General features: G+C 39.8%; 3 protein-coding genes across 5 annotated transcripts; all 3 read right to left on the reverse strand.

The window, feature by feature from the left end:
- Positions 1 to 644: 644 nt before the first annotated feature.
- LOC110696900 (uncharacterized mitochondrial protein AtMg00810-like) lies at positions 645 to 1,537 on the reverse strand. Its single transcript, XM_021874227.1, has 2 exons — positions 1,433 to 1,537; positions 645 to 1,217 (listed from the first exon to the last, which is right to left on the reverse strand). Exons 1-2 carry the CDS (start codon positions 1,535 to 1,537, stop codon positions 645 to 647), a joined length of 678 nt encoding a protein of 225 aa, XP_021729919.1.
- A 3,614-nt stretch (positions 1,538 to 5,151) lies between these two features.
- Positions 5,152 to 8,457, reverse strand: LOC110696920 (uncharacterized protein At1g04910-like). 3 transcript variants are annotated; one of them, XM_021874250.1, is made up of 4 exons: positions 8,061 to 8,457; positions 7,510 to 7,571; positions 7,295 to 7,383; positions 5,152 to 5,797 (listed from the first exon to the last, which is right to left on the reverse strand). In XM_021874250.1, exons 1-4 carry the CDS (start codon positions 8,140 to 8,142, stop codon positions 5,632 to 5,634), a joined length of 399 nt encoding a protein of 132 aa, XP_021729942.1. In that variant the 5' UTR covers positions 8,143 to 8,457; the 3' UTR covers positions 5,152 to 5,631. The 3 variants fall into 3 exon arrangements, with proteins under 3 accessions (XP_021729942.1, XP_021729940.1, XP_021729941.1); XM_021874248.1 differs by lacking the exon at positions 5,152 to 5,797 and adding an exon at positions 6,660 to 7,186 and having other exon boundaries at positions 8,061 to 8,450; XM_021874249.1 differs by lacking the exon at positions 5,152 to 5,797 and adding an exon at positions 6,660 to 7,186 and having other exon boundaries at positions 7,510 to 7,556; positions 8,061 to 8,449.
- Positions 8,458 to 8,772: 315 nt separating this feature from the next.
- Positions 8,773 to 14,230, reverse strand: LOC110696921 (protein SIEVE ELEMENT OCCLUSION B-like). Its single transcript, XM_021874251.1, has 7 exons — positions 13,471 to 14,230; positions 13,277 to 13,369; positions 11,859 to 12,307; positions 11,677 to 11,786; positions 11,406 to 11,551; positions 10,812 to 11,285; positions 8,773 to 9,957 (listed from the first exon to the last, which is right to left on the reverse strand). Exons 1-7 carry the CDS (start codon positions 13,765 to 13,767, stop codon positions 9,265 to 9,267), a joined length of 2,262 nt encoding a protein of 753 aa, XP_021729943.1. The 5' UTR covers positions 13,768 to 14,230; the 3' UTR covers positions 8,773 to 9,264.
- Positions 14,231 to 23,421: the final 9,191 nt, after the last annotated feature.

The raw sequence follows: 23,421 nt of genomic DNA on the forward strand, positions 1-23,421 counted from the left end.
TTGACGATAATATTTACATATTATAATGTCTAACACACTCCCTCAGTCAAAGTGGGAGGAGGACGGATGCTTAGAATGGATCGAAAATCCTTGAAAAATGGAAAAGGAAGACCCTTGTTAAAAATGTCAGCATACTGATATGAAGATGAAACATGTAAGACACGAATATGGGCTAGAGCAACCTTCTCCCGAACAAAATGTATGTCCATTTCAACATGCTTTGTACGTTGATGTTGTACGGGATTATGAGACATGTAAATAACACTAATGTTATCACAGTAGACTATCGAAGCCTTCCGTAAGGGACAATGGAGCTCTAGAAATAAGTTTCGAATCCAAGAGGTCTCGGCCACCACATTGGCAACACCACGATACTCCGCCTCAGCACTAGATCATGACAAAGTGGCTTGGCGCTTAGATGACTAGGATATCAAATTGTCACCAAAAATTTTTTTATAGCTAGAGGTAGATCGATGAGTGTCGGGGCAAGCACCCCAATCAGCATCTGTATAAGAGACGAGCCCAGAAGCAGGAGTAGAAGAAAAATGCATCCCAAAATCAAGAGTACCTTTAACATACTAGAGAATCCGTTTGAGGGCATGAAAATGCGGATCATGTGGGTCATGCATAAAGAGACAAATCTGCTAAACTGCATATGAGATATCCGGTCTAGTGAAGGTGAGGTATTGAAGGGCCCCTGCAAGTTGACGATACAGAGTCGGATTCTCTAAGCGCATACCACCAGTTGCACTTATTTTAGACTTGGTATCGACCGGAGTAGCAACAGAGTTACAACTTGACATATTCGCTCGAGCTAAAATGTCTTGGGCATACTTTCGCTGATAGAGAAACATATTATCCTTGGTGCGAGTAACCAAAATACTAAGAAAAGAAGATAGAGGGCCAAGATCCTTCATAGCAAATTTAGCACTCAAGAGGGAAATAATACGATTTTGTAAGGAGTTAGATGAGCAAGCCAAAATAATGTTATCAACATAAATCAATAAATAAGCCATGGCCGTACCTTGACGAAATATGAAGAGAGAGGTGTCACTCTTACTGTTCACAAAATCAATGGAGATAATGTGAGAAGCAAATCTTTGGTACCAAGCCCTAGGCACCTGCTCAAGACCATATATCGATCGACGGAGGAGGCAAACATGTTTGGGTTTACTCTGATCAACAAATCCAGGTGGCTGATGCATGTATACAGTTTCCTGTAGATGACCATGAAGCTAAGAAAGGCGTTCTTAACATCGAATTGATGAAAAGCCCAATGTCGAGAGACAGCAGACCTAAAACAGTACGGATAGTCGTCGGTTCGACTACAACTAGGACTGAATGTTTCATCACAATCAACGCCGACCTCTTGTCCCTTAACATTGGCCACAAATCAAGCCTTATATCTCTCAAATGATGCATCCGTACGTACCTTGTGATGAAAAATCCACATGCCACGAATCACATTCATATTTGATGGTCTAGGTACCAAATCCCAAGTTTGGGATTTAGTCATAGAATCATATTCATCACACATAGCCGCATACTAGTTTAGGTCCTTTAGAGCAGTAAGGTGAGATTTTATAAGGGGAGAAATAGTATAAGAACTTGTGGAAGTAAGAGCATAGTCCTTGAACTTCGGGTTTGGCTTGAAAATACCTTGCTTAGCTCTAGTTTGCATGGAATGACACGGTTGAACAGTTTGGGCCTTATGCATCAAAGGAAGAGTGGGATCAGGGCCCAAATGGGGAGTAAGGGCCTGATTTGTGACAAATGGGCCTGATGAAGGAGTTGGGCCGGCTGAAGGAGTGGGCAAAGAAGATGGAGGAGATTGGGTATTCCACAGTGGGCCCGTGGCTTATTGAATGGTCTCATGTGCTAACTGTGGACTATTATGCCCAATCTCCATAGGTGAATTATGGGGAGTTGTAGTTTGAGGCCTTGGAGAAGTAGTGGGCCTAACATTGGGCTTAGAAGCTTGAGGATTATCATGTGAAATAGCAATTTCCTGATTGATAAATAAAGGAAGAGATTCATCATCATCAATGGCTAAGAACTTGTAATCATTCAAGTAAGGAGTGTAATGAGCAGAATAAGGGAATTAAGATTCGTAAAAAATAACGTGTCGCAAAATAATGACCTTCTTGGTTGTGAGATCAAGGCATCGATAACCCTGATGAGAAGAGGGATACCCAAGGAAGATGCACGGAGTAGAGCAAGCACTCATTTTGTTAGGAGTAGTAGCTGATAAATTCGGGTAGCAAAGGAATGATCATATGAGGGTGCTCTATTATAGAGAATGTGCATAGAAGTAAGATTATTTAGTAGACGAGTTGGGAGAATATTTAACAAATAGGCGGCTACATGTAAAGATTCGACCCAAAAGGAGGGGGGAAGAGAGGCATGAAATAATAGAGAGCGGCAAATATTATTAATAGTGCGAATCATACGTTCAGCTTTGCCATTTTGAGGTGAAGTGTTGGGACATGAGTGTCAGGTAGAGAAAAGAGTGAAACTATCATTATCATACTCTCGGCCATTATCACACTATAAGGCTTTTATTGGCATCCCAAATTGAGTTTTAACGTAAGCATGAAAATCCAAAAAAGTATTAAACACACTAGACTTTGATTTTAAAGGAAACACCCGTAAGTAGTGAGAATAGTCATCTAAGAAAAGTAAATAATAACGGAAACCAGATTGACTATTGATGGGATATGTAAACAAATCAGTGTGTATGATATCAAATGGAGCATAAGTTTTTGTTTCAGGGTTTTTTGATGTCCTGCAGGAGAGTTACGTCACTAAGTCTGGTTCTCGGCCGGCTTTACCTGCAAAACAACTGAAGCTCCGATTGGTCGGAGTTCCGCCTCCAACGATCAAGTTAGAAAGTGTTCGGAGTAAAAAAGCGGAAAGTAAAATATATTCTCGGATTCCGAGATCAGGTATTTTCTCTGATGTGAGAGTAATATGTTGGGTTTCGCAGTGTCCGACACTACGGAATGAAACCCTCCCAAAATTCGCACACAAATTAATGTAACTACACATGCATATTAATTAATTAACAATCACATAATTAATTAACAAGGAGAGAGAGAAGAAAAGACGATCTTACCCTTGACGCGTGCTTCGCTCTTTCTAAGAGCTTGTACTTGAAAGCGTTAAGCTCCGCAAATGCGTAAGCCTCTGACGGCTCTCACCCTTAAGACCCAACCCGAACGGTCCCTACCCCGAAGCTTAGTCGAGGCTAGACCAAGAATTTAGAGTATTAGAATTAAGGTATTCTCTTCTTGGAGATCCCTTAAAATTTACAACTCAAGTGTCCCTTTCCAAATGCCAAATGATTGGTATTTATAGGGAAGGGAGATCTTGAATTCTAATCTTCCATCAATGTGGGAGAGTTGGTAAAATGCATTTTCCTCAATTTATTTTAATTCAAAAATCAAATCGTCATGCAAGTGAATCAACAAACAACAAGTGTCAAGTGGAGAGCAAGGGGTTAAGTGAGGATCACAAGGGGGGGGGACCATCCACCCCTTGCTCCCCAAGCAAACCACACAAACCGGCTCCCCACACATAACCAATGCACGTATGCCAGCTGGTGCTGCCAGCCTTGGGCGCCAAGGCTGCCTTGCTAGCGGCTGGGCCCCTTGGCTAGGCCTGCTAGCTGGGCGCTGTGCAAGCACGCAACCCAGCACGCAAGCACGCACAACCCGCAGCCCACGCACGCATTGCGTGCTGCTGCTGTTGCTGCGTTACCAGTGCCAGGCGCAGCCCAGCACGATGCTACCTCGCACGCTAGGCCTTCGCACCAGCACGCAATATCAAGCCTCAGTGATGCGGGCTGCTAGTGCTAGCGAGCTCGCACATTCCCTGCGACCATATGCGAGGCCCACCAAGCACTTGCATGCTGCTGGCCTTACGATGGTGCGGCTGGTGCTGCTAGCTTGCCTAGCATGTGCGGCCAGCCTGCGATGTGCCAGCTTGGCCGAGCAAGCTATGCTTGCTTGCGGGCTGCTATGTACGAGGCACTAGCATGCTAGCACGCCTAGCGTGCCAGCGATGCTGACCATGCCGCACCAGCCAGCGGCATGGTGCGGCTGCCTTGGCTACCTCGAATTGCTCAGGGCGTTTCGAGGCTAGGGGTATATTTGTAATTTGTTATTTGCTTGATTTCTCGTCCCGTCGAAACCTAAATTTGAATCGATCTACGACACTCGTTTTTCGACGCTCTAAGCTCGGAATTTGACGTCTATGTTCGTAATACTCTAGTGACTCATTTAATCCTTCGGATTAATTCGTCGTTTCGGTTCGGTTACTCGATTGGGTGTAACCCGAAGGGTTCAGTCAAGATTAAGCTGTAATATTAATTATACATTAATATTACTGATCGGAAGCGGCCTCCAGCTAGGCATTCCGATCACTTGACCTAACTGAATAATTAACTTTCTAATAATTCCGAACCCTCTATCCGAATAATACACTTGTTTAAGGACACCATTCCTTTCAATCTCCCACTTGTCCTTCCGGACAAGTGCGCTGTTAGTGTATAGCCCATTTCCTATGTCACTTAATGTCTCTTCATGAATTATATGGTAAGATTCTTCGTCATCCTTATTTCGTCCAGAAGTGTTTCTCGATTTCCTAGTTCGACTGTCAATTAATAGATGATTGCTAAAATCCATCTGAGCACGGCCATGCATTTTCACAATCTTGCTCTTCGAGAGGCCTTGTAAACAACAAAGACATGTTCCCTATTGTTAATAGAGGGACATTCCTAGTCTTGTATTGTTAGCTTCCCTTACTAAGAGGACCTAGTCGCCCGAGTGTTGCCGTTATAATCCCCATTTACGGCAGACGTTTGACAACATCAAAACGGACCAATACTCAAACAAGAGAACTTACAATACTCATGGTCGAGGAAAAAGGTTCCGATAGCTATAATGAGAAATATACTTATGAAAATTTTAAATCTCTTAAAGTATTCTCATAAGTCGATCCGGTATAGTTCCAAACAAATACCTGTGCAAATAATTTATGACAATCATGTCCTTGTAGCACAAGAAACGGTGCTATAAATCATGCTACACACTAATCTCAAGTTCTCATCAATCGTCCATCATTTAAATGACCTTGATTCGGGATAATTTTCGATTGAAATATTCAATGTTCACTTAACAGGTGTTTCTTTATCCAAGATGCGACCCTGCTTTTGAGAATTCTCAGAAATCGAATGGACTCATTATTTAATTGTAAACCACAATTAAATAGACATTTTTTCATCTACTTTTTTCCCATAATTATTTGATTTTATACAAAAAAATTCTACACAAAAAAGCGTTGAGAATTTCATTTCCCTATTGTTTTTTTTTTCTTTTCGTGTGTGACTAATAAGGTACTGGTTTTTGTTAGAATAGTTGCCGTGAATGTACTTTTTTTTTTTTGCATTTTATATCTGAATAAACTTGATACAAACATTTACACATAAATAATGTTGGATATTTGTATTATAAATTCTGGTGATGTTACAATTTCATCGAAAAAAAATAACATTTACAATGGTTATGGTTAGGAGTATATAAACAATACAACAGCGTGCGTCAAGCACAAGTAATAGCAACAACAGAGTCGTCAAGCAAGAACAGATTTCAGCAGCATCGAGCGCTTGATTGCAGCAGCAACCACCAGGTAGTAGTGGCAGCCCACTGTGACTAGCACCTGCATTATGAATTCAATTTTTACCTTTAGGGACCAATGAACAAAACTGTTGGAATTGTTTAGAGGTTTATAATATAATCTGTGGAAAAAAAAGAAAAAGAAATATTAGGAGAGCCATAAATTGTTCCCTCTGTCTTATGAAAACTTATTATAGTGCATGAAAACTACAAACAAATGTAGAAGATACATTTCTTTTCAATGGAGAGAGGAAAGCAAAGGGGATAAGAGAGGGAATTGCAATTTCACGCCTGAAACTTCACAGGACATGAACTTGCCATAATATACGCATTTGGAAGAGCTCTGTATGCCACAAGTTGTAGAAAATAATTATTGAGGCCCACAAAAGTTACAAAGGTTACTACAATAGCTAAATTAAGGGATAAAAGATTCTAACAATGATTCAAATGTACCAAATACATTGTCAGAAGAAAAATATCAGATTAAACAAACACATATAGCCTATGTTGCACAACCTCAAATTTAGGTGTCATATCTAAGTAAGGATCGGAGGATATGATCCTTCAATTCCAAAAATAGCAGATACGGGGAAACGGTCAAAAGAGTGTCTTCAATTCCAAAAATAGTCAGACACGCGATACTCATGGTGGAGGAGAGTTCGGGGTAACACAACATATAGCATTCTGCCTAATAACCCTAGTGTTGTGTAAATAAAATAAATGAAAGTCACCCTTGCTTTTATGAACAAGTTAACGCTAAGTGAGTCATCTTAAACATTTCAGCCATGCATTGAATATCTTCCCTTGATTTTATGAAAGCATGAAATTTCTACAGAACCATAACCTGACAAACATCTATATATCCCAATAAACACCCCTTCCCTCATCACTCCTCACACAATCAAATTATATGAAGGTTTCTTCAAAAATATTTGTAACCTTAAAAGTTCAAACCTGCAATATATAATTAAAGAGGTAGAAGAATGTACGAAAACAATTATTTCATTGATAATTTATGAGTTACAACTCTCGTATATCTCTTGATTCCTCTCTCCAAAGGGCTAGGGTTTTGATATTTGTTTGTAGTACGAGACCATGTCTATTTAAGGCATACTTGTACCTACAATGTTTGGTGGTAGGGAGGAGATGGAGTCTCTTTTACTTATTCCACCTGAGCCTAATTAAACCCTAAAAACAACTCTCTTTATATAAAATGTCGTTGAGTGGTAAACAAGATAACTATCAAATTATGAGATCTTGAAGAAAAATATCTTATTTTTTTGATATCATCTCCTTATTTACATATATCTGACACCTAATAATTAACAAAATAAGCGCCATAGGCAAAAAGTTCAATATAATCTTCGGGGTTTGACTTTCTAGGCACTCGCATCGTATAGGGGGGCTTTTCCATAGATCTCGTGATTTTATTTGGAAATTTTTTCACAATTTTCACATCCTTTGCAAGAGAAGAAATGAACCAATCAACATAAAAAATGTCGGCAAAGTCACTGCACATTGAGGATTTTAGACATGAGACAATTAATTAATGGTCACATTAGTATTGAGAGACACAAAGTTCATTTTAATTAGTAAAAAAAAATAAAAACCCCGCATACCTATCATCTTTCCAATAGGAATTGTGGTCCAGTAAGGAAACAACCAGAGTTGCATCAAGTATTCTAACCACAGCTACAACATCAGTTATCTGTACAAAAATAAGACTATAAATCCCAACAGAAAGAAAGTGACAATAATAGGAAAATTAAATGAGTATAGTTTATATCCTGCATATGGAAACATGAAGAGTAAAGAATGAAACACCTCCACTCACCCCAGCGATAAGCAGATAGCCATTTGAAAATCTGTGTGGGATAGCAGCTGCATCAAACCACGCTGTATTATAGGAGGTACATTAATGAAAAAACCCAACTTAATTCCAAGTTAAATTTAATACCATTCCAGATTTGAAAAAAAACGCACAAAAATCCAAGTCCATACAATACTTGAAGATGAAATTGCACAGTAAAGTTCTGATGGTGCAGGGTGAATTGATAGGGAAGAAATCAAACAGCTAAAGTTGGCAATCACAAACAGAAGGGCAAGGCTTTACTTTACAGAAGATATTTTTCCAACATCCTCTGTTTCTTAATTATTATTATCCAAAAATATATGGAGCATTCTTTAACAAATGCCATTACAAAGTTCTCAAGAATAGAGAATATCAAAAATTTAGGCCATACCCAACAAAACGCAGCACACATTTCACCTAATTTAAACAGAATAAGAAAAAACAGAGAGAAAGAGTTATACAGGCACGAAAGAGAAACTAAGCCAAACAAGATTATGGTTTGCGAATTGCGAGCCAATCGTAGAGAATGGTACCAAAGATTTTCACTGGGTGTACTTCTCGTCCATTTTTAGCTCTCCTTCCTTCCCAGCCCTTCCTCCTATCTTTCTCCGTCATCTCTCTCTGAGTTTTTTCTGTGTTTTTGGTTTCCCACTGATTCTCAATTAACAGTCTCCTTATCCAAAATCGATAATTTCACTATCAAAATCGAACAGAAAAAAACGAACTAACATCACAAAAAATAAACCTAATTTTGCGAAAAATATAACTACAGATAACAAATTGAGGGAAAAGATTAAGAGGTTATTGATCAAGGAGGTCGAGAAGAAGCTCCAGATCATCACTTCCTTCCTCGCTCGTTATCGCCCCCATTTCTCTCTCTGTAATGCTTTCTCTCTCCTCTGGTTTTGAAGCCTAAAAACGGAAAGTGAGACTGAATGAGTGAGGACATATATATATATATATATATATATATATATATATATATATATATATATATATATATATATATATATATATATATATATGTTGAAAGGAGCTAAGCTTATTACATCCTAACAACTTTCTCACAGAATTGCATTATCATAACAAACTATCTAAAAACTTCTTGCTGAGGTGGACGAGGCCTAACAACTTCTTGCTGAGCTTAACTTCTGTGATTAATTGCCCTGCATCTGCTGCTGCTAGATTAAGCTTGAACCAAATCACCTAACTGGGAATATAAACTAACAAACTGTGCTGATTTTTCTTCAAGCAACTGAGTCTGTAAGTTCAGAATCAGCAGTTGTATGTAAAGATGGGTGTAACCTAAACCAGTTGGCAACTGTATTCATATGTTATCCTATCCACGACATTATATGTGAGCTCCATCCACGGTTTTCATGGCATTCCTTGTGCTCTTTGAGAATGATTTAGGGTCATTTATGTGTCAACCTTTTAGCAGGAACAAAAGGAAGCCCAAACCTGAGATCAATCAGTGGATACCTTAAAGAGTTTTAATCTCTCTAGCTAATTTTGCATCAGCATTAAATAATTACTTGATACTTTGTATATGAAGAGAGTACACTGATAACATGAAAGCGAATTACAAGATTGAAGCCATTTGCAACGAGAATGGATCATAATATAGGTAGCAAATGTATCACCTCACCTCTTTGGTCTTTATACTAGTATAATGCTTTTATGAAAAAAGAAAAAAAAAAAAAAGAAAGACAATGAAAATCACAGAAACATTGTGACTTATCCCTCATATTGAGCAACAGTGGTTGCAGCAGCCGCCACTGCAGGTGGAATCTCAGCTTCAGGATCGTAATCTTCATGGCAGCAGATGAATGAATTGAACCTATGCATGTGGCGACGGCACTCAGGGCAAAGCATACTTTTTGGAATTCTCACACTAGAGGGGAACTCAATCCTATGACATGGATATTCCTTCATATGAAGTTCTTTGTAATGACTTCCAAACCCCACTTCGAATCCCTCTCTTATAGCACGTTCCTTCCATATCTCCATTTCTTGAAGAGCATTCAGAGCAAGCTTACCCTGACCGTGGACCACAATTGTAGAGCCTTTGGCAAGGACTGCCCAGCCACCATGAGATTTGTCATGGCTGTGGAGCCTTTGTATCTCTTGCAGTATGATATCTGCATGGTCATGGACTTTCCCTAGTTGAATCTTTGAGAAGATCATGCTCTCAATTCTTGTCCAAAAATACCAAACAAAGGTCGGGTCTTGCCAGCAATGGCTCAGTTGTTCTATTGTTATAGCTGCACAAACCTTACGTACCAGTTCTTTGTTATGGCTCCTGCCAACATAGACCATTTCAAGTGGAATTCGCAGAGCTCGCGATACAGTATGTGCCTCGTTTGTAAACTTTCTGATCCATTGTAGGTCATCTCCTCCATACAAAAAAATGTACTTCTCTTCTCTGATCTGTTTGTAGGAAAGTTAGAGGTTCCCTTGAAGTTAGTGTAGAAATAATTTACCAATAGTACTTTTGACAGGACTAAAGGTACTAAAATTAACATAGAATACTTGAAGCCATGACAAGAAGAACAAGAACCTACTATGAATGTTAGGATAATTTGTTGAGTTTGAGTTATGCAATCTTACCCTAATTATGAGTGGTTTTTCCCTTCATTTAGTCGCTGTAGACTAGTTTATCTGATTTATTAGCTTAAATTCTATTGATTCTCTATTGCAGTTTGTCTTGGATACTCAAGTTGCGAAAACACTTCTTTTAAGGTTTCCCTCTCCTGCTAAACAAGTAAGCTATTTACTGCACTAATGTCAGATTATCAGCTCCACCAGTTTTCTCTATGATCTAATTGCCTTCAAATCATTGAGCTGTTTTGATTGAGAGTCTCGTGGTTGAGCTTCCTTTTTTAAATTTTCTGCAACTAGTAATCTCGTCTTAAATTTTCATGGCTTTTGGAATTGTGGTAATGCAATACTCTTTACAAATTAACTTATCAAGAAACTGCATGTATGGGCATATGAATATTTCAATAATTCTCTTAAGGTGGGTAATTATATTGGACTTTGTGGGGGCTTCTGTGCTCTTGATGTGTATATAGGATTGAAGGGTTGTAAACATTCATATTACTATGAAAATTATGATTGTGTTTTTGTTATTGGTTTATACCAAATAGTAGTTAAGTACTCAAAGTTTGCCTGATTACATAATTTTCTAAAAAGCAGAACCTGTATGTTTGCAAGTAGGTGAATCATGCATAGTATATAGCTGGGAACTTGCTTAGATAGACAAAATAGCGAAGGAAACTTACCCAGTCTAGAATTTTTTGATCAATGCCGTCAACAAGCAGTTCAAGCCTCCATGTTTCCTGTTCCCAAAGAGCCTCCTCCCTTATGCTTGTGAATGGGAAAGCTTGGCTTTGCCAGATCCACATCATGTGGATTGCGTTTGGGCTCAGAACTTTTCCCAGAGGATCCAGCACCACAAGCATAGGCTTACCATGATAGTGCCAATCATCTTTAAGGAACTTGATGACTGCATTTTCGATTATTGAAGGATGATGAACAGAATACCAGGGCATTGAGGCTTTCAGAGTCTCAAGCTTTACTTCCATGGCATCTGTCCATTGGAGAGAACGGTCAATGACTGGCATCCAGACAATCTCATATTCGTGGACCTTCGATTCATTGTAGCTTTGCTCAAGAATGAAGAGCTCTTCATGAGTGATATCGAGGCCTGATATGAGTAATAACACATTTTTCCTCCTCAACATCTCAAGGTGGACCTGCAAATTAGCAAACATTTAAGTACAGTTTCCTTGAATAGATAGCTATGTTTAACATAGCTATTGTATGGAAGGAATGATAGTTGATATATACTATGGGCTTAAGTTTCGAGCACAAACCCTTCTCTTTGCAGGACCATCATATATTGGAGATATATCATCATCAGCATAGATCAAGGTCTTCAGGACTTTCATGTTGTCAACATGAATTGTGTGGTAGATGATTTTCTTGATCATATTATAAGCGTCAATCTGTTTCTTCTCCTCTATATGAGAAAGTAATGTCCATCAGAGCTAAATAATATTTTAGGCATTATTGTACAGATATCATGCAAGATTAGAAGTAAGAAATTTGATGAATTGAGAAATGGCGAGGCACATGCTGTCTGACCTATAAGCCTGTACAAGTTGTCTAAGGTGCTCCTGAGATGATCATTGATAGTTTTAAGTTTGTGAGCCCAGTTGGAGAGCTCCCATGATTCAGCTGTGGCTGACATATGTCTGTCAAAAAGAAAATCTATTAGAAAACCTTGCGTTGTATCAGGCATCACATTATTTATAGTCAAAGCTTACCCGATTCCCTTGCTAGACATGGTTGTAATCTGGGTCGCAGCAGCCACAGCACTTCTGATTATCCAATAAACAGCTATTGGGAAATGCCTCATTGCAGCCTTGACTTCAGGATCTTCATCTGTGATATACATCGTAGGTAACTCTCCAAACTCAACAATGCACCTGGTTGTATCAAGCATGGCCTTTATTAGATTATTAGTGGCTTCAAACTGGTTCCTGTAGGCGCCTGCATGCTCCACGACCATAGGCAATTGCTTCATAAGTGCCATTGATTTTGCCAGGGCATTTCTAGAATAAATTTGGGCAAGAAGCCAGAAGTCTCCAAAAGTCATAGCAAATGCTGCTAATGTGAGCACCACCTTGGCTTCCCAAGAAAAGTGTGGCAGCATATTCAACACCGAGAGGGTGGTATTGTGTGCATCGTATCCACTCAGTAACTTACATGTCATCTGCATCAGTTTTATAGGTATTACTTACAGTAAACTAAAACCAATTTTAGGAAGTAATTCTCAGAAGAGGGAGCCCAGTTGATCTATTTAGATCAACAAATTAGATCAACAAAATTTGTCAATCTATGCTTAGTCACTGCTTAATCATCAAAGTAGACATTAATATTTCATTGAGCTTCAACCTTCCTTCCACCGAAACCTCCCACTTCCTTCCACCGACAGTCCGACACCACCAATTCCACCATGCTGACACCATCTGCATCACCTCCTCCTTCCACCGACACCATCTGCATTATTTCCACCTTTCACCGAAACCATCATCTTCTACCGACGACATCACGGCGGCTTTGCCACCAAATTAAACGAAACCCCTATGTTAAAAAGGTGAAATTAAGGGCATGGTTAATCCTAAAGGGAAGGGGTGCTATCCTCCTACATTAATGCTACCCTTGAAGCTTCAATTTCTGTCGGAAAATTTTGCAAATCGCCATCCATTTATAAAAATTAAAAAAAGGATGTCGTACCGTGCTCACCACCGATGGTGGTTGCCGACAACAGGGGTGTCATAGTGGTGGTGATTGTGGTCGCTGCCTTAGGCCATGAGGCTTGGTGTTTATGGTGGTAAGTTTGCCGTTCAACTGGAAGATGGAGATGGTGATGGTGATTTGGCAATATTGCCTAATCATTCTTATGCTTTTACCAAATTGTCCTATACTAAATGAAAGAAAAACCAAAAATGCGATTGACAATTTTTGTTGATCTCGTATTTCCTCATTCTCAGAAAACAGGACACATTCTTGTGCATGTAATTAACTAAAAATGCGTTTCAACTATATGCTAATAAAGGTGAAAACAGGGAACCTGTTTTATGTTTAGATAAAGCTGCAACCACTGAATACTTGGATCTTATATTAGGCGGTTTATAGAGATATTAGATATAACAGTTCAGGAAAAAAGTATGACAAATACCTCAGAGGATATCCTTTCAACAATGAGTGGCAAATCAGGAACTTCTTGAAGACCGTCAAGGGTAAGTCTGCTTCCTTGGGCATCCCTCTGACCCTGTAAACAGATCAGAACACCGCTATCAGTAAACATGCAAGGTTTGCTATGAAAAAAACACTAATACAAAAATTTTGAAATCAGTTATTTGTTCGCAATACCATTGAAGACCTTTCAGTATTTTGAGTAGCATGGCGGATGATTTCCTCAACTAGATGGAAAAGAGGTCTGACATTAACATTTCGAGCATCAGGTTGGTGCAGCTGCTCAATCTGTTTGGAGAGGGCATTATCATCAGAGGTCAAGAAGATGCCTCCTCGTTCGTTACCCCTCAACAGAAGTGGCCTGATTATATCAGAAGGTAAAAAGTTTTTTTCAGCATCCCATGATAGTTTTGGTTGCTGAGGTTGTAACTGAGCTGATACTTTGGGAGTTATCGGATTCGGGGTGTTTGCCATGGTGGCTATAAAAGTTGTTAAACACTTTTGGTTGGTTTAGAAATGTCAAAACTGAGAATGGCTTGTGTGTTGCGTTTGTTGCTTACTGCTCTTTTATAGCATTGCAGGAATAAAGCAAAGTGAATCAACTTCCTTGCTTCCATTGAAGTTTAGTTTGCAAGAATATTCTTCGTTTGTTTAATGAAATACTTAGATTTTGTCTCTCAATCACCTTTTACTTTTCACTGTGAGATTCTGGACTTGCGGTTGTTAATCAACACAATAATTTCCCTTAATTGATGGTTTTTTTCTCGTGTTTGTGCTCGAAGTTAACAGATTGGAGACTGGTTCAAGGACAATTAGTTAAATGCAGTGTTGTGAAAGGCAGAGTGTCAGAGGAATTGCTTAGTTGATTTGGTTTGCTCGATGCTCTAATTAACTTCAATCTCAATATTCTCCAGTTTGGTAGGTAAAACCACAGTAGAGCAAAGAACAAAAGATTCCATACCCTTGCTTTTTCCCCCGTTTTGGAAAGGGAAACGAATTCTTGCTTTTGTAACAAATGTCAAATGACTTAATTAGATTGATGTAACAAGCACGAGTAACGTTAATAAAAGTGAATATAGTTTTTTCACAAATTTTGTGTGGAGGAGTTACTTATTCAGGGGTTACTCGATCGGTCAGGGATTATTCATTTAGGGGTTACTCGGTCAGTCATGGTTATTTGGTCAGGGGTTACTCTCACACAGGAAACGCACTAAGTAGCCCCTAAATAAGTAACCCTTAACCGACTGATTAACCCCTAAATAAGTAACCCCTACCACACAGAAAAAACACCTAGTATTTATTATTATTATTATTATTATTATTATTATTATTATTATTATTATGTTTCTTAACCAAAAAAGTGACTATAAACCATATACGCACTAATTGTCATTCAATAAATCTACATGAGTAGTGTAAATATTCGTTCGTCTCCCTATTGTGGACTCGTTAGTTTTTGTTACTGTAGTATGGTTGTTTGTTTTTCGTTAGGGTTTATTTGTATGTCTGGTTATCAAAATAGTTACCCTATTATCAGTTCGTTAATAAACATTTGTTCATAATCGCAACGGTTGTCGAATTTTCAAATGCATTCAAGCTAATCATATAATAATCATCCTTACCGCTACTACAAATCGTTAGACTGTCTCTCCGAAAAGGCTGCATTATTCTGCGATGTGTGCGACGGATGTATGAGAGTGTAAGATTTTTTCAACGATCATAGCTTTGATGAAAGAAAGTTTTATAAGATTTTATTTATTTGTTAATTTAGATTTCATTTGTAGATATCAGGTGACTTTTTATTAATGAAATGATTTTGTTTAAAAAAAAAACTTGTCCTTCAATATTCTAAAATTGTATGAAGGGTGGTCTTAAACATTTTAGAGGCTTTGTTATTTACCTAAAAAATGGGATCCAGTAATAATAATTGATTAAATAAAAAACATTTTAAAATTTTATCATATTACAATTATAGGAAAAATTGGTAATACCCTCTAAATTTACGATTATTTAGAAATAATCGATAGTTGGAATTAATTAAAGTAAAATGGCCCAAAGTTGAAATTAGTATTACCAATTTTTCCAAAATTATAATATTCTTAACCACCAAATTAAACCAAGAAGTCAAGAACCCAAACTTTATTTTAATTGTAAATAAATGACATAATGACATCCCAAACTATTATTAGCCTTCTACTTAAGATGTCAATATAACACATTAGCATGTGAATGAAAGTGAAGAAAGGACATAAAGCCCTAATAATCTGATATGGCTCGATATCAATCTTCTATGCTCCAATTTTCCAATTAGCCTTTGCCCATTGTTCTAACTTTAAAATTGAATAACAACTAGATAATAGGCCATTTATACAAAAAAAATTGAAGGAAAAAAAAATAAAAAAAATTCCAAAGGTAATGTCATAATATACCAGATAGCTATTCTTTACACTCTTCACCTCCTTGGTTGAACAATTTTCAGCAACAAAATACCCAAAAGACAGTTGTTATTGCAATTAAAATACCCTTTCAAAAGAAAAAAATAAAATAAAAATTGCAATTGAAATGTGAAGTATAAATTATATAATTTTCTTTTTTTTTTCTTTTTCCCTCAAAAGTAAAATAAGAAAACTAAATTGGTTATTTTTTTACGAAGGGGTTAAAATTAGGGATGTCAGTGGGGCTGGTCAAGTAGGAGACCCGCCCCATCATCGACCCAATGGGGCGGAGATGGGTCCCAATTTGGCGGGTGGTGGGGCGGGGATGGGGATAAAAACCATACCCACCATTGGTGATGGGGCAAGGGTGGTTTTTAGGTTGTACCCGCCCCATCCCCACCCTATACCCATCTATATATTTTTAAAATAATTGTATACTTTTATACTATTTCATATAAAATAATTATGTAAAATAAAGTAGTAAAATATAACACATTATAATATACTTATATTATAAAAAAAAAGGAAAAATTGTTCGGTATAATCCCACCTTTGGAGCATTCGCTAAAAATAATTCCACCTTTACCCCTAATCTGCTTCCAATGGTCCCAAGTGACCGATTATTGGTTAAAAAGGTAATTTTTTTGTTTGGCAGTTTGAAGTACATGTGTCACCATACAATTTGTCTAAAATTTTAAATTAAAAAAAATGAATTTTAAAAAAAGGGGGAGTCAGCCACCCACCAGCTCCAGCCACCACACTCGATCGCCGAATTGCAGAAACCATTAGATCGGAGCTTGCGTCGTCGTCGCCGTCGCTGTCCCTATGATCCGTTCACCAGTTGTCGTGAGGGATACGACGGGATATGTTTCGAAGGTGTTTGGTTTGGTGGTTCAAGGGGAGGGGTACGACAGTTGGCGCAGCACGGCGCATCGCAACGACGCTGAGGGGCCGGTAGGCGGTCCAGGCTGGTGGGAGTGGGCTGTCGTGATAGGTGGTTAGGTTGGTGGGGGCGGTTTTCTATTATTTTTCAAAGGTGTTTGGTGGTTCAGAGAATCAGGGGAAAGGAAGAGGGTTCAAGCGTGCTGGGTCGGCGCCGGCGCTGCTGCTAGGGTTTGGGGTCTGGGTGACAGGAGCAACGGGGCAGGGTGTCAGGGGCGGTTGGGAAGGCTTGGGCTGGTGGTGGTTTTTAAATAATTATTAACTTTATTTATTTTTTCTTTACAAAAAAATTTCACATTTTTAAATTTTTTTTTTTTATTTTTTTTAACAAATTACAGTCCGACACGGATCAAGTAACTTGTTATAACAAATTAGATGACCGTTTGGGACCATTTGAGCGGATTGATATCAAAATTGGGATTATTTAAAAATAACCCAAAGGTGGGATTATTTTTAGCAGACACCCAAGGATTATTCCGGGCAATTTTTCCTAAATTTTTTGAAAATGTGTAATACTTCATAAACAATGTTTTTAGTTTGTTGTAATCTAAATTATGTAGTGTTGTTGTATTTGGGAGGCAGGGATTAAGCGGGTCTTAGGTGAGGATTAGGTGGGGTGGATATCCAAGTGGGGGTGGGGCGGGGATGGTTTTAGAATTGGACCTGGCGGGGTGGGGATGGGGATGAGTTTTAGACCCGCCGCGGGGATGGGAATGAGAATGTTAGGCAGGGATGGGGATGGGAAAGCCAAAATCCACCCCGTCCTGCCCCGTTGACATCCCTAGTTGAAATTAAGTAGAAAATTAAAGACATATCTATACTTAGTATATAAAAACACAACCCCGTACTGCCACGTGTCCTCCTTTTCTTTTACCTTTCTTAATCATTCTCTTTCCTTAATCCCTTTTCCTTATGTTTTCATAGAACTTCTCTTCATCTCCCCCTTTATTTCTTAATAACTCTTTATATTTTGTAACTTATATTTTAATTCTACAAATTATATATCCTATTAAATCAAGTTCAAAACGTCAAAGGTTACATCATCTAAAGCACTCATGGGAGCTCGATTCCCGTAAAAAAAAAATAAAAAAAATATAAATTGCTAAACCTTCTCTTCTTCTCCCTCCATCTTTTAATTCAATTTATTCACATTCGTTGTTCAATTCATTGACCCCTTATCTTCCTTAATCACTCTCCTAATATAAATTCAAATTTTCAATAAAAAAAATTCACATCACCTAAGTTCCAAAATATAAAAAAAAACTAGAGAAATATTTCTCAAAATTCTATTTAAAATTTCTACAATAATGAAGATGATGATTGATAAGGAAAAAGTTGAGTCGGCAAAGAAGAAAGACTTGAATTTGACAAGAAAAATGAAGAGTTTCGCGCAAAAATATTATTGAAATTCCGTAGGATGACTTTGGTTGCTTGTTGTTTAAGGTAAAAACTACCCCAACACGTGGTCCAATCCCATAGTGACACGTGGCACAATTAAAGGGCAACAATGTCCCTATAGGAAGATGACACATGGCAACCCTAATAGCATCTGAATGAGAGAAAAGGCCTCCTTACATCAGGAGGCCTAAATCCCGAGAATGCCGCAAAATGGCAGCCCCAAAGGACACATGTCCTTACCTGATTGTGCCGCCAATCAGAATCCACCTTTTTAGGGCAGTAACCTAAAGTGGCACACATTCCCGCCCTTAAAAATACCCTAATCATTTATGATGGGAGGGGTGGATTAAGACATATCATTCAAGAACACTAAATAGCTCCAACTTTTCTCTACTTTCTCTCTCTACATTACTTCTTTTTCCGATCACTAACTTGATCGTCGGAGGCGAATATTCCGTTTGACGGAATATTCGTTATTTGCAGGCGTCCAAGACCGTCAGGCTGTATTCAAGACCTATATCTCAAGGGATTCCAAAAATACCCAAAATATTTGGCACCATCTGTAGGGATACACGTCTGAAATGGCTAAAGATGGTCAAACACCTGGTCCTGGTTAGGACGGGCACGTAGAGAATCTCATTGCAATAATCAACTTTAGTGATCTTTTGATCGCTTCATTTCATGAGGCAAAGGATCCACTTGTCATCGGTGCTTCTTTAAAAGCCGCCTTGGAAAGCTCCAAAAGAAGCTTGAGGGTAAGATCTCCTCTTCTTCTAGACATTTGTTCAGAAGAGAAAGAGAGGGTGTTCGAAAGAAACCCTAGGACAAGAAGGCCAACACTGAAGATGTTGGGAATACCCCATTCAGACAATATGCTAGGTCACCAAGGGTGCCTTGGATGAACTGATCTAGGTTACTTGAGAAAACACAGTCGGCTGGGGGGCAGACCAAGAAGCCTCAAAGGCAGCCAAACGAGACGTCCTAGCGCTGAAAAGATGCAAGAGACTATCTTCGGCACAAGCGGCAGGAGCAGGCACATTACACGGACACTGCCTCCACTCCTACCATGCCGGATGAATTCTACAACCATACTCTCTCCAAGCATACCAGCTCGGCCAGGACCAGCAGGAGTCAATCTCACCGTACTCCAACTCCAGTCTCATTAACTCAACCACCTCAATTTCAAATGCCCCAGAATTATGGTGCAATTCTGCCGCCTACTCCCCCTGTTTATGGGCAGTACGAGCGGTATGGCCAGCTGTACGACAAAGTAGCATACCTGGGCAGATCGGCCGCACAGCCTCAGCTTATTGATTGGCAAATGCGCTTGTTAAATCTTGGTGACAAGCCACCTCCGTTTTCTTAAGAATTTGTTAACTCTCCTCATTCGGCTAAAGTGAAGAGCGTACTCGTGGGTACCTATGATAGTACGGGCAACCCGAAAAAGCATGTTACCTCGTACAGAAATTTGATTTGCTTGCAAAATGTGGATGATGCCACCTGGTGTAAATGCTTCCCGGCCACCCTCAAGGGTGTGGCTCAAGACTGATTCAATAGTTTGCCGGCCGGATGCATCAACTGTTTCATAACTCTCAGCTTTTTGTTCGTTGGAAACTTCTCCTACAATATACCACCTCGCAAGTTTAGTCTTAACTTGGAGACTATCTTCCAAGGGAAGAAAGAGGGGCTGTGTTCGTACGTACAGAGGTTCAATATGGAGAAGGATGAAATGTCTTACTCGGAGTTCTCCGAGGATTAAGGCACAATGATTTCAAGTTTGATTTAATCAGGAAAAAGATTCGGACATAGGCAGGTGTTCTGCGGGAGGCCGAATTATATGTTGAGGCAGCTGATTTCTGTTTGCTGACAAAGTTAGAGGAGCCGGCCAAGGGCATCGAGAAGAAACCATCTTCTCAGCAAGACTCGGCTGGTAAAAAGAAGGAAGGAAGCAACAAAAGAAAACAGGTCTGGGTGGCCGACTGCCAATAGACAAAGTAAAAGAAAGCCAAGATGTACGAGGCGCAGTTGAGTACAACAAAGATTGTTATTCAATTTTGATGAAATCAAAGATAAGTTCGAGTTTGAGAAGCCCCATCCTTTGAGAGCGCTAGCCCACTATAGAAACAAGAACAAGTACTGTCATTATCACAAGGATGTGGGGAATGACACGAATGATTACAACAATTTGAAGAGGTTGTTGGATAAGCTGGCCGAGAAGGGCATGCTCAACTCATATGTTCTGAAGTCCAAGTTCACCTACTCTCGGACAAATAACTAATCCGAGAAGAAGAAAGAAAAAGAAAAAGAAAAACACGATGATGGAAATATCATAGACTCAGGTTTTGTGGCCGTCATATCAGGCGGCTTTGCTGTAGGCGGCCCGACCATAAAAAGAATCAAGCAAGATGCTTGGAATTTCGAGAATGTGATGCACATACTGAAGGGGTAAAGACCGAGCCCTTTCCATAAGTGACGGTCTGTGAAGTTGACTGAGGCAAGATCAAAGCCCCCATAATGATCCCATGTTGTTCTTCTTGAAAGTTGCCAATTTGAAGGTTGGACGAGTGTTGATAGACACAGGCAGCTTGTCCGACATAATCAGTCTAGAATGTTTAAAAAATCTGAAGTTCCCAGAAGATACCTTAAAGGATATCTCTCACCCGTTGGTTGGGTTCGGTGGGAATATTATCCACCTGGTCAAACGAATAGAATTGCCCATCCGATTTAGGCAGAAGGGAGAAGGAATGGACATGGTCGTTTGCTTCCTAGTTGTTAAGGAACTCACTGGCTACAATGTTATCATCGGCCACCCAAATTTGACATCAGCAAAGGCAGTAATCGTCCGTCACTTAATGCTGATGAAGTTTGAGCGGGCGGATGGGAAGATAGGTTCGATTCAAGGAAACCAAAAGATGGCTAAGGAATGTAATTAGCTGGCCGTGAAGCCAACAATACGCGAACATGGAAAAGCGTCCGAGAAAAACTCCAAAGAAGGGTCACCTCAAGCATACTAGGTCGGCCAAAAGCGCAAGTCAATCAAGAAGGAGCAAGCATAGTAGCTAATGACCGTCGGTTGGCCAGAAGAGTTGTGGCCACAGCCGGCCGGCGATCCTACGGACATAATTCTTAACCCAGACCAGCCTAATCAGACGGTCAAAGTGGTCACTATAGCCATGGGCTTTCTTGGAGACGACTTGGTGAATCTGTTAAGAGAGTTCAAAGATGTGTTTGTGTTTGAAGTTCATGAGATGTCGGGTATCAGCCTAGACTTAGCTGTGAACTTGGCTGTGAGACTTGTTCGTCAGAAAAAGAGGATCATGGTGAAGAAAGGAATCAGGTGGCCGCAGCCGAGATTAAAAAGTTGTTGGACGCCGGTTTCATTCGGCAATGTTATTACCCTGACTGGGTGGCCAATGTAGTTCTTGTCCGCAAGAAGCCGAATAGAAAATGGAGGATGTGCGTAGATTACACCGACCTCAACAAGGCTCCTTCGGATAGCTTTCCCTTACCTAAAATTGACCACCTGGTTGATTCAATGGCCGAGCATGCCCTGATGAGCTTTATGGACACATACTCCGGATTACATCAAACCCCTTTTTGGGAAGAAGACCAAGAAAAAACAGCATTTATGACTGAGCAGGGGCTATATTGCTACAAAGTTAAGCCATTCGGCCTAAAGAACGCCCCTGCCATATATCAGAGGCTGGTGAATACGGTCTTTAGAGATCAGATCGGTCGGAACATGGAGGCTTATATTGATGATATGATTGTTAAATCAAAGATGCCAGCCGATCATCTGAATGACCTCTGAGAAACATTTACCGAACTCAGGCGGCATAAGATGATGTTAAATCCAAAGAAATGTGTCTTTGGTGTTGAGTCCGGCAAATTTCTCGGATTTTTAATTGATTAGCGCGGCATTGAGGCCAACCCTGAAAGGATCCTAGCAGTCTTAGACATGAAATCGCCTTGAACCATAAAAAAATTCAAAGATTGACAATTTCTGTCAAGATCAAGGGATAAGTGCCGCTATTTTTTCCAGACTATCAAGAAAAAAGCAATGTTCGAGTGGACAGAGGAGGCTGAGGAAGCCTTTGTACAGTGGAAGAATCATTTACATACCCTTCCTCGGCTCGTCAATCTCCTTAAAGATGAGAAGCTATACATGTATTTGGCTATTTCAGATCATTCCTTAAGCGTCGTCCTGCTTGTTAAAAGGGACGACCATCAAATCCTTATGTATTTCATTAGCCACGTTTTGCACAATGCCGAGCTTAGGTATTCACCCATTGAAAAGTTCGGCTTTGCATTGTTCGTGGCATCAAAAAAGCTAGGGCCATACTTTCTTGCTCATTCAATTCTCAGCTGATAGTCAGCCAAGTGAATGGTGACTACATGGCTAGGGAGCCGACAATGATGAAGTATTTACAAATGGTGAAAGATGAGGCCGAGAGCCTAGAAAATTTTCACGATGCAACAAGTCCCTCGGTCCGAGAATCATCAAGCGGACGCCCTGTCCAACTATCCTCCTCGGCATCATGTGATACTCCGAGATATGTGTTTTGGGAAGTCAAGGAAAAGAGGAGTATCGATGTCGAGCCTGTGCAAATCATTGACATAAGCTCCACATGGATGGACGGAATAATCTCCTATCTTAAAGATGGAGTTCTTCCGGACAACCCAAAGGAGAGTTGGATGATGAAGAAAAAGGCGGCATGGTTTGAGATAAAGGGAGATGACTTGTTCAAAAGATCATTTGTGAAGCGGTACTTAAAGTGTGTTACGCCCGAGACGAGGCATGAGGTGCTAAACAACCTCTATGAGGGGAATTGAAGATCACACATAGGCGGACGAGCCTTAGTTGAGAAAGTCACCCGTCTGGGGTACTACTGGCCGACCATGAATTCTGATGCCATGGAAATGGTGAAAAAATGTGATTAGTGCCAGAGATTTGCAACCCTAATTCACCGCCCGGAAAACAGCTTGTCGGCCATAAGTACTCCACTTCCCTTTGCAAATTGAGGCATAGATATCTTGGGGCCGTATACTCCAACATCCAAACAGAGGCGGTACGTGTTAGTAGCAGTTGACTACTTCACGAAGTGGGTAGAGTCTGAGGCCATCCGAGAAATCAAATGGGGAGATGCATCTACTTTCATTTGGAAGAACATAATCACACGCTTTGGTGTGCCGCAATCAATGATGTTCGATAATGGACCACAATTTGAGACCAACCATCTTAGGGATTGGCTGAACGACCAAGGCATAGCACAATGCTTTGCCTCGGTCGGACGCCCAAAGGCCAATGGCCAAGTTGATGCATACAACAAATTAATCTCTAATGGCATCAAGT

Source organism: Chenopodium quinoa, unplaced genomic scaffold (genome assembly GCF_001683475.1).
Source record: "Chenopodium quinoa cultivar QQ74 unplaced genomic scaffold, ASM168347v1, whole genome shotgun sequence".
Lineage (NCBI taxonomy): Eukaryota > Viridiplantae > Streptophyta > Magnoliopsida > Caryophyllales > Amaranthaceae > Chenopodium > Chenopodium quinoa.